This window comes from Daucus carota, chromosome 2 (assembly GCF_001625215.2).
Source record: "Daucus carota subsp. sativus chromosome 2, DH1 v3.0, whole genome shotgun sequence".
In the NCBI taxonomy this organism is placed as follows: Eukaryota; Viridiplantae; Streptophyta; class Magnoliopsida; order Apiales; family Apiaceae; genus Daucus; species Daucus carota.
In genome coordinates, this window is record NC_030382.2 from 28,943,949 (window position 1) to 28,957,066 (window position 13,118).

Consider the following 13,118-nt stretch of genomic DNA (forward strand, 5'->3'; position numbering starts at 1 on the left):
CGAGCTTTTATACTCCCTCGGTCCTATTTAATTTATTATGTTTTTTTCATTGCTCGACACGAACTTTAATACTTCTATAAAATATAATTTTATAGTTTATTTTTAATTTTTTCTGAATTTTTTTATAAATAACTTATAAAAATATACTTCAGAGAAGCATCAAAGTGCGTGCCGCGTCCCCCAAGTACGGGGACGGAGCGAGTACAAAATAAACATTAAACCGTCTTTGACTTGCCTTTAAATTTATTACATGCAAGAATGATATAAATTTTAAAATTGATATTTTAACAAATAGTAATGATTCTATTATTTTTAATATTAATTCGAAATCCAGTTTGCATTGTTTATAACAATAAGGTCTATAACCAAAATAAAATACTCAACTTATGAATCATCGCCGAGTGTGACCCTCTAGTTATAAAATTTTTAGTAATAGCCTGCAAGATTCATTACATTTCATTTTGGACACTAGTTTTTTGTTTTCTAATGACAGGATAAAGTGACTTGTTGGCTTAGATGATTAACCTCGGCAAGTCTGCTTAAATTTAATGTGAATGACAATGACAATAACATTATATACATAGTGATCATACCCTCATCAAAACCTTAAAAAACAAATTTTTGATACAGGGGTTTAAACAAGATGGATGTTCTGAAATTTGCATCAGCTGTCTTTGTTGTCAGCTCTCTTTCTGTTTCTATTTGGCTTCTGAATAAGTTATGGTTAACTCCGATTCGTAAGCAGAGGTTCCTTAGACAGCAAGGAATCAAGGGTAATTCTTACAAGTTTCTTCATGGCAATACCAAGGATATTCTGTCTATGAGAAGACAATCTATGGCTATACCTATGGATTGCTTGTCACACAATTTATTTCCAAAACTTCAGCCTCACTTTTACTCCTGGCTTAAAATTTACGGTAATATGACTATCATTCCTTGTAGATTCCTAAAGTTTAACACATGAGACTTACAGTTTTAATATGTCATATCGGAATCTGTCAGGGAAGAACTTTCTGACCTGGTATGGTCCTAGACCGGAGCTGTTTGTTACTGAAGTAGAGTATATCAAAGAAATCATGAACAAAGTACAAGATTATCCGAAGATAGAAATGAGTACAGGGTTTGTAAAGGTTTTATTAGGAGATGGACTTGTGACAGCAAAGGGGAAAAAGTGGGCGAAGCAGAGGAAGCTTGCTAATCAGGTCTTTCATGCTGACAGCTTGAAGGTACTGCACTATCTACTTACTGATAATCATTATTCGTATACACGACAGTAATATTAGTGATGTTACTTTGTTAGAGAATGATTCCAGACATGATTGCAAGTGTTGAGATGATGCTAGATAGATGGAGACAACATGAAGGAAGAGAGATTGAAGTTTTTGAAGAGTTTAAGTTCTTGTCATCTGAAATTATTTCTAGGACTGCTTTTGGGAGCAGTTTTGTGGAAGGAAGGGATATTTTCGACATGTTATCAGAGATGGCCATCATAATCACCAGAAATAGTTACAGAGTTAGGCTCCCTGGTCTTAGGTAAATGAACCATTTTTCATGAGTTTCTTTATTGATTTTCTCGCATTGATTAAACTGAGCAATTTACCTGCTAAACATTTGCAGTTGGTTTTCTAAAAGTAAGGACGATATTAGATCAGAAAAACTTGAGCAGGATATATATGATTCTATAGTGAGGATTATGGATAAAAGAAAGAAAGAATGTGGTATGCATGGAGAAGTAGGGAGTTTCGGGACTGACCTTCTTGGCTCACTTATGAAGGCAATGATTGATTCCGACCAGGACAAAAGAATCACTATACAGGATGTAGTTGATGAATGCAAGACCTTTTACGTTGCAGGACAAGAAACGACATCAACCTTGCTTTCCTGGGCTGTGTTTCTTCTTGGTAGTCATACAGATTGGCAAGAAAAAGCAAGACAAGAAGTTTTCAACTTGTTTGGCAAGGAGCATCCACATTCGGATGGCATTGCAAGGCTTAAAATAGTATATTCTTTTTATCTCTTTGAAGTGGACTGGAAATTTCTAACACATTTCAGTTTGACATTCTTGTTTTTCTTCGGTGTAGGTGAACATGGTCATCAATGAAACACTCAGGCTCTACCCTCCTGTCATTGAATTTACACGACAAGTCAAAGAGGGAACGAAGTTGGGAAATTATATACTTCCAGCCAATATCCATGTTGTTCTTTCAACGCTGGCACTACATCATGACACAAATATATGGGGAGAGGACGCACATCAATTCAAGCCCGACAGATTTTCCCAAGGGGTTGCAAACGCTACAAAAAATAATCCAGCAGTGTATATCCCCTTTGGCCTAGGGCCACGAAGTTGTGTAGGTTTGAACTTTGCCACAAATGAAACAAAAATTGCACTTGTGATGATATTGCAGCGCTACACCTTTACTCTGTCTCCTACCTATATACACTCACCAGTACAAATCTTGACTACTCGTCCACAGCATGGAGTACAGGTAATGCTTCGACCTCTCTGAGGTGTAGGCCTTGCTGTAACAAACTGACAGAATCATATCTATAATATTTGTCAGTTCAAACTGTAATTCATATGGTGGATACTTTTCTTAGCATGAGAAATAACAGTCATATGGTTTTCATGGTGTAATAAAAAAATTGACATGAATGACTATAGAATGAAAGTAGAAGTAGATAAAATTTTGATGGTTCGGCTAATTAATTTATGTTAATTTGTTTGCAGTTCCTTTTTTCTGCGATTAGATATATAAAGGAGAAATAAAATATCATCTAAATATGACACAAGCCTTTCTCTTTGGCTCACCACATATATTAACAACTCAGAGGCCATATCTATTTCTGCTAGGAAACATCTCATGTTCCCAATTGATTGCTTATATGCAACACCTGAATGATCAAGCATCAGATAAAGATTTCAAGAGAGAGTAGCACATGGGTCTGTATTTATGTTACCCTACTGCCTCTTGTACCACATAATCCAAATACATGCTTCAGACAAGGATTAGAAGGTTGATTTTGTGTTTGATTATGTTAAAAATTCAAATAACTAGACACCTAAATATTTAAGGCAGAGCTATCAGACAACTAAGAAATTTGATTATCCTTGGTAATTGTAGGGCAAGTTGTGTCTTGGTAAGCAGAGACATATATCCCAAACTCCGCCAACCTTGCTAATCATTCTGTATTTGTAGGACATCACCATGTGCTAGTGACTTATTATTTCATTTTCAGTGTACAAGAAACCTTCTATATAAACATAGGGAATTCGACATAAATCAACACAAGCTTACTACCAAACCTTCATTTCTTTCATCAAGCATCCTCTAGTCCTTTCCCTCTCGACACCATTCTAAGAACACCAACTAAGAATTATGGGTATCCGCATGCCTCGTATTCCTCATGTCAAGAAAATCTTTCAGGGGTCTTCTTTTGCAACTACAGCAGTTTCAGACGTCCCAAAGGGCTGCTTGGCAGTTTATGTTGGGGAGAGCCAAAGAAAAAGATTTGTTGTTCCAATTTCATACTTGGCTGAGCCTGCCTTCCAGGACTTGCTATGTCAAGCTGAGGAGGAATTTGGTTTTGATCATCCAGAGGGGGGTCTTACAATTCCCTGCAGAGAAGATGTGTTTAGAGATCTCGCCTCAAGCTTGAGAAGAAAATCATAGAGAAGAACCTGACCAAAATTAGTAGTTTAGAAATTTTTTGTAAGCTTGTAGGAGATAAATTAGATTAGGTTGGACCATAGGCATAATTATGCAAATACTTTCTTCCTGTATCTCAAGGAATCATTTTCAATGAGGAAGATCGTCACTCAGAATTTTGTAAAATATTAAACTATTTACATCCCAATTATATTTTTATGATCTGATTATGTTGTTTGCAAATAACTCCTATCTGTAATCAGTTCCACGTTATTCTGAAATTGATCGAAATTGGCACATAATAGTGTGTTAAAAGATACATTTCTTGAAAATTGATATGGGAGAAAGCATCCTCTTATCTTAAATTCCTATATCTCAGAAAGATTTAGTCAGAACCTATCTACAGTTGCTCTGTGATCATATTTACTGTGAGACCGAAATTGATAAGCATCAACCTGCAGAAGATACTTGGCAAGGTATAACAATGTTTCAAGTTATGATTCTGTTTGCTTCAATTTAAATCTGCAGCACATACATTATTTCATTTATTTTATGCTATAGATTGATCATCTATACAAAAAATGTGCTACATTATGTGTTCCACAAATGTATACCTGACCAAGACTTAATGTGAAATACAAATTCAAATGGGAACTTTAAGTTGATATTTTCCCCTACCTTTCTGTGTTACTGATCAGTCTATCTCAACTAATTCCTTAGCCATTCATCTTTCTTGGTAAGTCCTAATTATATAAAACAGTTTATGTTGGGGAGAGATAATGGAGAAGAACTATTGTCTATTGAGACGGTATCTATTTCTGGTGGTAAACATCTCATGTTGAATTCTTATACACGGAAGTCATCAATTGTTAAACATCAATCAAGAGATTACAATAGAAAGAAGAACATCAGTTTGTACCTGCATTACCTTACTACTTCTGGTACCACAAAAATATAATATATGTGCTCAGACAAGGATTAGATGTTATAATTCCTGTGTGATGATGTTTAAAACCTCAAAAAATAGACAACCTATAATTCAAGATTATCATATATCGGCATGGTGTGTCTTGGTAGTCAGAGACGTATATTCCACACTCATACAGTCTTGCTATTCAGCTGATAATTGTAGGACAAAACCATGTGCAAGTGACTTATTATCACCAATGTATATGCATTAGTAGTCCTTGGTTTACTATTCAAGAATTGGTTCATCTGCTATATATGCACATCATTGGGATTTTAACTCTACTTATATTCCTATATTTCAGAAAGGATTAGTCGGAACCTATCAACAGTTGCTCTGGTCAGTATATCTTTGTGTTGGAGTTTTTGATTAAATATTAAGAAACTAAGAATAAGAATACAGAACTGAATAGGATGGTTTTATGGGAAAAGACTTAATATTATTAGATTGATAAACTGAGTTTATATACATCACATATAGTAACTGCTAATCTATGTACAAGGCAGTTGTAACTGTCTGTAACTTCCTAGAAACCAACTATAACTACCAGATGGCTACAACTACTTTATTTATTATCAATTAATACCCAGATAACAACTAAGGAACAATCCAACATGATATTTTGCAGCAGCTAAAGCATAATTTCAACACTTTGTCAGGCTACTAAATGGAAAAAGAGAGTCTCACATTTATATACCAACCACTGACTACACTAAAAATTATCTAGTACTGCAATTTCTTTCTCATACAATGTTTAAGCAAGAAGTGAGTTTAAAGAATGTCTACTCTACATGGGATAGTAGGACCACCTTCTACATGATCAAACCTGGATTCTTTTTTGGCTTGACTTAATAAATTTTTGAAGGGAGGTTCACTTATTTATGCAATGGGAATTGTATAATCTACTTCTCTGGCCTCCCCAACATAAACTGCCATAAGCCTTTTGGAACAACAAGCACTGTTGAACTACCAAAATATCTCAACACAGAAGACTGATGGATACTTAACAGGAGAAATAACAGTCATACACTTTGATGGTGTAATAACAAAATTGACAGGAATGATTATAGAATGAAAGTATATGTAGATGAGAATTCTGATGGTTCGGCTAATTAGTTTACGTTAATTTGTTTGCAGTTCCCTTTTTCTGCGATTAGATATAAAAAGGAGAAATGAAAAATCATCTAAAATATGAAAAATCTACATGCCTTTCTCTTTGGCTCACCACATAGATTAACAACTCAGAGGCCATATCTATTTCTGCTAGGAAACATCTCATGTTCCCAATTGATTGCTTATGTGCACCACCTGAAAAATCAATACTTGTGCATCAGATAAAGATTTCAAGAGAGAGTATCACATGGGTCAGTATTTATGTTACCCTACTGCTTCTTGTACCAAAAAATCCAAATACATGCATCAGACAAGGATTAGAAGGTTGATTTTATGTTTGATTATGTTAAAATTCAAATAACTGGACACCTAAATATTGAAGGAAGAGCTATCAGACAACTAAGAAATTTGATTATCCTTGGTATTTGTAGGGCAAGTTGTGTCTTGGTAAGCAGAGACATATATCCCAAACTCCTCCAACCTTGTTATTCATTCTGTATTTGTAGGACATCACCATGTGCTAGTGACTTATTATTTCATTTTCAGTGTTCAAGAAACCTTCTATATAAACATAGGGAATTTGACATAAATCAACACAAGGCTTACTATCAAACCTTCATTTCTTTCATCAAGCATCGTCTAGTCCTTTCCCTCTTGACATCCATACTAAGAATACCAACTTAGAAACATGGGTATCCGCATGCCTCGTATTCCTCATGTCAAGAAAATCTTTCAGGGGTCTTCTTTCGCAACTACAGCAGTTTCAGACGTCCCAAAGGGCTGTTTGGCAGTTTATGTTGGGGAGAGCCAAAGAAAAAGATTTGTTGTTCCAATTTCATTCTTGGCTGAGCCTGCCTTCCAGGACTTGCTATGTCAAGCTGAGGAAGAATTCGGTTTTGATCATCCAGAGGGGGGTCTTACAATTCCCTGCAGAGAAGATGTATTTACAGATCTCGCCTCAAGCTTGAGAAGAAAATCATAGAGAAGAACATGATCAGTATAAGTAGTTTAGAAATTTTTTGTAAGGTAGTAGGAGATAACTTAGAATAGGTTGGACCAAAGACATAATTATGCAAATACTTTCTTCTGGTATCTCATGGAATCATTTTCAATGAGGAAGATCATTACTTAAAATTTTGTAAATTATTAAACTATATACATCCCGATAATATTTTTATGATCTAATTATGTTGTTTGCAAATAACTTCCCATCTGTTACCAGTTACACATTATTCTGAAATCAATCGAAATTGGCATATAATATTTTGTTAACAGATAAATTTCTTGAAAATTGATATGGGAGAAAGCAGCCTCTTATCTTATATTCCTATGTTTCAAAAAGAATTAGTCAGAACCTATCTACAGTTGCCCTGTAGTCATATTTACTGTTAGACCGAAATTGATCAAGCATCGACCTGCAGAAGATACTTATCAGTAACTTTGATAGTCAAATCAGTAACTTTTGCATGTAATGTAAAGCAAATTCTATTTAGAAATTAATCTCCTTATCAAAGATTTAAACTGTGAATGTCAAGTCTGGTCAGAGTTGGAAAGTTAAACTTATCTACCCAGAACCTATATTTCAGATGCAATGATTGTTGAATGCAGAAAGGTACTAAAATGAAAGAAAATGGAATGAAACATCAAGCTTATCAGTTGCTTACATGAAGACTACAAAAAAACCTGCACAACTGAAATTGGAGGGTTGAGTCTGTTAAGTGTTAGAGTGAAATTGACTAAACATGTTCTTCACATCCATACAAAAAGATCTTGGTAAATCCAGGATAGCAATATGTATGAATAAATAGATACTAATTAACTAAGCAAAAGAGATTTTTCACTGATGATTTCGAAAAAACATATGTCTGCGTAATTAGATGGTTACTCTAATTTTCCCTAGGTTATCGAATGGAGGGGGATTAACTAGTATACTTTACAAACTAGAACCTTGCAAAATTGTTAGTACCAGATAATAGCTATTTGTTTCTTATATCTGCGCAAGACTAAAGTGAGGTTAACGAATGTCTTCTCTACATGGAAACGCCACTTCAGACTATAATGACATGGAAATTGCTCTTCTCTTGAACAATTAAATTTGTGATTGGAACCAATAATGTATAATGCTGCTTATCTATATAACTATATTTCAAATAAAAAGTACTTATAAATATATATAATGACTACATAGTGATTGCAAAGATCATATCCATGTAGAAATTAATGTGATCAAAGTACAAAGTATCAGCTAATGCTCTACCAAAAATATTTATATGAGAGTCATATATAAAATATCTGGACTAGTCTACAAAATTTGTACACTATCTAACAACATATATATAAACTCTCATAATCTGTTCAACATATCAATGAAGGTGTCTTCGTTGCATGGAATTGTGAGGCCGCCTTCTGGATGACTAAACCCAAATTCTTCCTCTGCTTGACTTAACAGGTCTTGGAAAGTAGGCTCGTTTAAGTAAGAGATCGGAACTACAAATCTTCTTCTTTGGTCCTCCCCGACATAAACTGCCATGCATCCCTTCGGGACATTTGTACTACGATCAAGATTTGTTGAGGAGAATTGGCGGTTGAGAATTTGCTTGAGACTAGTGATACGAGGAACATGAATACCCATGATGCTAAAATCAAAAATTTGTAGTATTCAGGATAAACTCTGCTGATATTGAAATACAAGGACTTGTGCAGATGGAAGGCTTAGACACTTGAATACAATTGATTATGTGATGAATTTGGTTGAGTTTATAATAGCTATTTTATAGAGCACATAGGAAGTAGTATCGAACGATTGAACATTTGATTGAGTGGCGCAGATGAATTAGGCATTAGCACATGCTATTCTCTCTCAATGGCCACATATGTTTAAGATTTATGGTAGGACTTAAATGTCTGTTAAGAAACATCATGTCCTACTACTTTTGTTCTACAAATCTGAACCTGATATCTTCTCATCTAAATATGTGTTATGTGAACGCCATACAAATAATTTGGCTTGAAACTCTTGAGTTTTAGTTAGGTGCTCATGTGATAGTGTTTTCATTCACCCATCCTAGCTGTTATTTTGTTGCATTGATGAATCATTTAGTAGAAAACAGTAGCTGCTGGGGCTTAATCAAGCAGACTCCGTAGGGCTTGATGTCTCGCAACACACATAAATCAAATCTTCTTGGTCATATATACTTGTAGCTATTAGAACAGAATATCATGTGCAAGTGTCTATTGCTTCTTCGCCCCACGGATAATATTTTGGATAAATTGTTTGAGAAGTTCTATCATCTATGTTCTATATATACATATATTTAAGCATTAGTAGAATTCATCACAAACTCAATTGCTTCAAGCCTTAAACTTACATTTCCTTGCGTTTCTGGTGTATCGCCCAACTCTTCACTAAAATATCTATAGCAGAATGGGTATTCGCGTGCCTCGCATTGCTAATCTCAAACAAATCCTCAACCGGTCATCTTTCCTGATAAATCCTGATCTTACTTCAACGATTCCAAAGGGGTGCTTGGCAGTTTATATTGGGGAGAGGCAAAGAAGCCGATTTGTGGTTCCTGTTTCATACCTGAATGAGCCTGCCTTTCAAGAATTGTTAAGTCAAGCTGAGGAAGAATTTGGATTCAATCATCCGGAAGGAGGTCTTACAATTCCATGCTCAGTGGACACATTCAATGAAATCACTTCGCGCCTGAACAGATTATAACGGAAACCAATTCATATACATGTAGATAGTATTCCGATCTCATTTGATGAGCTTCTGAGTGTAAATTGTAGAATAGGATTAGTTTATAACTATTATGTAGGCAACGTCTAATTTGATCCCCCATTTTTGTTGATATTTCTACCATTTCTTATAACAAGTTTACGTTGAGCAGTAAAAAATTCCAATTATCATACCTGAATGAGGCTGCCTTCCAAGACTTGTCAAGTTAAGCCCAAGAAGAACATGTGTTGAATCATTCAAAAGGTGCCTTCATAATTCTCGACACCTTCATTAACCTCACTTTGAAAAAAATTAAATTGTTAAATAGTAAAGCATCTCCAAACATGTAAACTTAAATGTATCTGGAGTCGTTATTATTAGACGTGTGGCTTTACATAGTGGTTTTATGTGTTTGTCAGCTCCGGAGCATTAAGAACTCCCGCGAAAGAAAAAGGGAAAATTATCAAGTTGATCACTCGTTTCATTCAAATATATCAAGTAGATCATTACTTTCTAGTTTGACTCAAGTTAATCTATTCTTTCTGTTAATTTGTACATGTCGTTAGGCTCAACTCTGCTTTTTAGTCATTTATAATATCAAATGTTAATATTTATGTTAATTATCGACCCGGAACAGCGTGAAAGTAAATAGGATAACCTCACATGTAAATGAACTTCAAAAATTTATAAGCTCTACTGGTTAGGTCATGACATAAATTCTTGTGATCTTCATTTACATGTCAGACTATCCTAGTCACTTCCATGCTGCACTCGATAACTAACGAAAATATTAACAGTAATTGTTGTAATTGATTGAAAAAGAGATTAGATTCATACTGCTTGTACGGAATAACAGAGTGAATGGTTAACTTGAGTCAAACTGGAAAGTAATGATTTACTTGATATATTTGGATGAAACGAGTGACTAACTTGATATTTTTCCCAAAAGAAAAATATCATCGGGGGTATGAAACTGGCAAGGAGTAGAGATCGACCGAACAAGAAAGATTAAGCAAAATAAAAAGAAATTCTGACAATACATAGAGGGTTCATTCGATTTCTCTTTGATTATTTTTCAAGTTGATCTACCAAACCTTCTTGTGATCTATGTTGAATGGTTAATTATGTGAACAAGCAATTGTTCATATTATTATTATTAATTATCAATGGAGCCACCCCCTTTTCTTTAGGAATGTGACACTATTTTTTAGATCCTTTAATTTGATGAACAAAAACATAACCAAACCTGAACAAAATTACATCAACTGTCCTTGCAAAAAAAGAAATTTAAAGAAAGGAGAAACTTATGGTAGATATTTAAACCTTCACAATAAAGGGAAGATGGACAACGAAAGAACTTTTAAAAAATATATCCAGAATCCAGGAATAGGCTACTAGTAAAGGTTGGTCCTTGACCTTTCCCTAATGACAAGGTCAGTGGTTCATATCCACACTCCACTTCGCTATGAAGTTCCGTGTTATAAGCATGCATGTTTTTATTCCTTAGCAATTCATTTCTCATACAATGCTCAAGCAAGAAGTGAGTTTAAAGAATATGTCTACTCTACATGGAATAGTAAGACCACCTTCTACATGATCAACTATGAATTCTTTTTCGGCTTGAGTCAATAAATTTTGATAGGGAGGTTCACTTAAATATGCTATCGGGATTGTATAAGCTACTTCTCTGGCCTCCCCAACATAAACTGCCATAAGCCTTTTGGAAGAAGAAGCACTGTTGAACTAGCAAGATATCTCAACAAAACAGAGAAGACTGATTGATACTTTTCTTAACATGAGAAATAACAGTCATACGGTTTTCATGGTGTAATGAAAAAATTGACAGGAATGATTATATAATGAAAGTAGATGTGGATGAAAATTTTGATGGTTCGGCTAATTAGTTTATGTTGACTTGTTTGCAGTTCCATTTTTCTGCGATTAGATATAAAAAGGAGAAATGAAATATCATCTAAAATATGAGAAATTCACACGCCTTTCTCTTTGGCTCACCACATAGATTAACAACTCAGAGGCCATATCTATTTCTGCTAGGAAACATCTCATGTTCCCAATTGATTGCTTATGTGCACCACCTCAAAAATCAACACTTCTGCATCAGATAAAGATTTCAAGAGAGAGTAGCACATGGGTCTGTATTTATGTTACCCTACTGCTTCTTGTACCACAAAGCCAAATACATGCTTCAGACAAGGATTAGAAGGTTGATTTTACGTTTGATTATGTTAAAAATTCAAATAATTGGACTCCTAAAAATTTAAGGCAGAGCTATCAGACAACTAAGATATTTGATTATCCTTGGTATGTGTAGGGCAAGTTGTGTCTTGGTAAGCAGAGACATATATCCCAAACTTCTCCAACCTTGCTACACATTCTGTATTTGTAGGACATCACCATGTGCTAGTGACTTATTATTTCATTTTCAGTGTTCAAGAAACCTTCTATATAAACATAGCGAATTTGACATAAATCAACACAAGGCTTACTAGCAAACCTTCATTTCTTTCATCAAGCATCGTCCACGTATAACATAAATCAAGTATCTGTGATCAGTTCCACGTTATTCTGAAATTTATCGAAATTGGCATATAATAGTGGGTTAACAGATAAATTTCTTGAAAATTGATATGGGAGAAAGCAGCCTCTTATCTTATATTCCTATATTTCAGAAAGATTTAGTCAGAACCTATTACAGTTTCTCTGTGATCATATTTACTAGACCGAAATTGATCAGGCATCGACCTGCAGAAGATACTTGGCAAGGTATAACAATAATGCTTCAAGTTGCTTCAAGTTAAATCTGCAGCACATACATTATTTCATTTATTTTATGTTAGAGATTGATCACCCCTAGACAAAAAATGCGCTACATTATGTGTTCTACAAATGTATACCTGATCAAGACTTGATATGAAATTACAAATTCAAATTGGAACTTTAAGTTGATATTTTGACGATATGATTTATTTTTTCAGATTTATAGTTGATTATTAGTTTGAGTTTTATGCATAATTGGTTTGGTTTTTGACTTATTATGAATTGATAATGACATAGCTGTAATAAGAGTTGCATGCTAGTAATTTGGGTTGAGTTATGTGTGATTATGTTTATGTATCACTGAGTTTGGTATATGAGGGCAGCCCTGTGATTTTATGTTCATGGAATGGTGATATCTTTAAATTTAATTATGAATTCTGTGATTTTATTGAGTTGATTGCTTTTAGTTTCATCTGCATGCCCTGTCCTATGCTAAATCTGCAGCCTTGAGTTTATATGTGCTGTGTTCAATTCGAAAATTTGGGGAAAACAGGCCTAATGACATGAGACTTTGATTATCTAATGACCTTGATGTGGACCAAGAGAATTTGGCTAAATTTTAAATCAAATAACGAATGTTATGTGAGGATTCAGTTCTGATATAAGTGTGTAGTGATTATTAAAAAACCATAAATCTTGTTAGCATATAAATGGATAATAAGAGAAATTTTATGAATTTCATAAGTGCTTGATGCTTCTGTTCTTGAATCCAATAATGTAGAATTTATAAAAACAACTAATTCAAGGTTTAAGAAATTTAGACAGATCGAGTGTTAATTCCAGTCATTAAGAAAGGCATACTTGCTCTGATACCACTGTTGAGCCAGCT

General features: G+C 34.4%; 4 protein-coding genes across 4 annotated transcripts; 3 read left to right on the forward strand and 1 right to left on the reverse strand.

The window, feature by feature from the left end:
- Positions 1 to 597: 597 nt before the first annotated feature.
- Positions 598 to 2,603, forward strand: LOC108207305 (cytochrome P450 CYP749A22). Its single transcript, XM_064087082.1, has 5 exons — positions 598 to 917; positions 1,003 to 1,226; positions 1,301 to 1,533; positions 1,618 to 1,999; positions 2,082 to 2,603. The coding sequence occupies exons 1-5, from the start codon at positions 644 to 646 to the stop codon at positions 2,508 to 2,510; spliced, it is 1,542 nt and encodes a 513-aa protein (XP_063943152.1). The 5' UTR covers positions 598 to 643; the 3' UTR covers positions 2,511 to 2,603.
- A 405-nt stretch (positions 2,604 to 3,008) lies between these two features.
- Positions 3,009 to 3,872, forward strand: LOC108206487 (auxin-responsive protein SAUR20-like). The gene has a single exon (XM_017376805.2). It carries the CDS (start codon positions 3,381 to 3,383, stop codon positions 3,672 to 3,674), a length of 294 nt encoding a protein of 97 aa, XP_017232294.1. The 5' UTR covers positions 3,009 to 3,380; the 3' UTR covers positions 3,675 to 3,872.
- A 2,166-nt stretch (positions 3,873 to 6,038) lies between these two features.
- LOC108206488 (auxin-responsive protein SAUR20-like) lies at positions 6,039 to 6,915 on the forward strand. Its single transcript, XM_017376806.2, has one exon. The coding sequence runs from the start codon at positions 6,419 to 6,421 to the stop codon at positions 6,710 to 6,712; it is 294 nt and encodes a 97-aa protein (XP_017232295.1). The 5' UTR covers positions 6,039 to 6,418; the 3' UTR covers positions 6,713 to 6,915.
- Positions 6,916 to 7,718: 803 nt separating this feature from the next.
- Positions 7,719 to 8,581, reverse strand: LOC108206365 (auxin-responsive protein SAUR21-like). Its single transcript, XM_017376638.2, has one exon. The coding sequence runs from the start codon at positions 8,360 to 8,362 to the stop codon at positions 8,075 to 8,077; it is 288 nt and encodes a 95-aa protein (XP_017232127.1). The 5' UTR covers positions 8,363 to 8,581; the 3' UTR covers positions 7,719 to 8,074.
- Positions 8,582 to 13,118: the final 4,537 nt, after the last annotated feature.

Coding starts and splice junctions, on each gene's coding strand:
- LOC108206487 (XM_017376805.2), top strand. CDS start 3,381: ATGGGTATCCGCATGCCTCGTATTCCTCATGTCAAGAAAATCTTTCAG.
- LOC108207305 (XM_064087082.1), top strand. CDS start 644: ATGGATGTTCTGAAATTTGCATCAGCTGTCTTTGTTGTCAGCTCTCTT. Junction 1,534..1,617: donor GTTAGGCTCCCTGGTCTTAG/GTAAATGAACCA, acceptor AAACATTTGCAG/TTGGTTTTCTAAAAGTAAGG. Junction 2,000..2,081: donor GCATTGCAAGGCTTAAAATA/GTATATTCTTTT, acceptor TCTTCGGTGTAG/GTGAACATGGTCATCAATGA.
- LOC108206365 (XM_017376638.2), bottom strand. CDS start 8,362: ATGGGTATTCATGTTCCTCGTATCACTAGTCTCAAGCAAATTCTCAAC.
- LOC108206488 (XM_017376806.2), top strand. CDS start 6,419: ATGGGTATCCGCATGCCTCGTATTCCTCATGTCAAGAAAATCTTTCAG.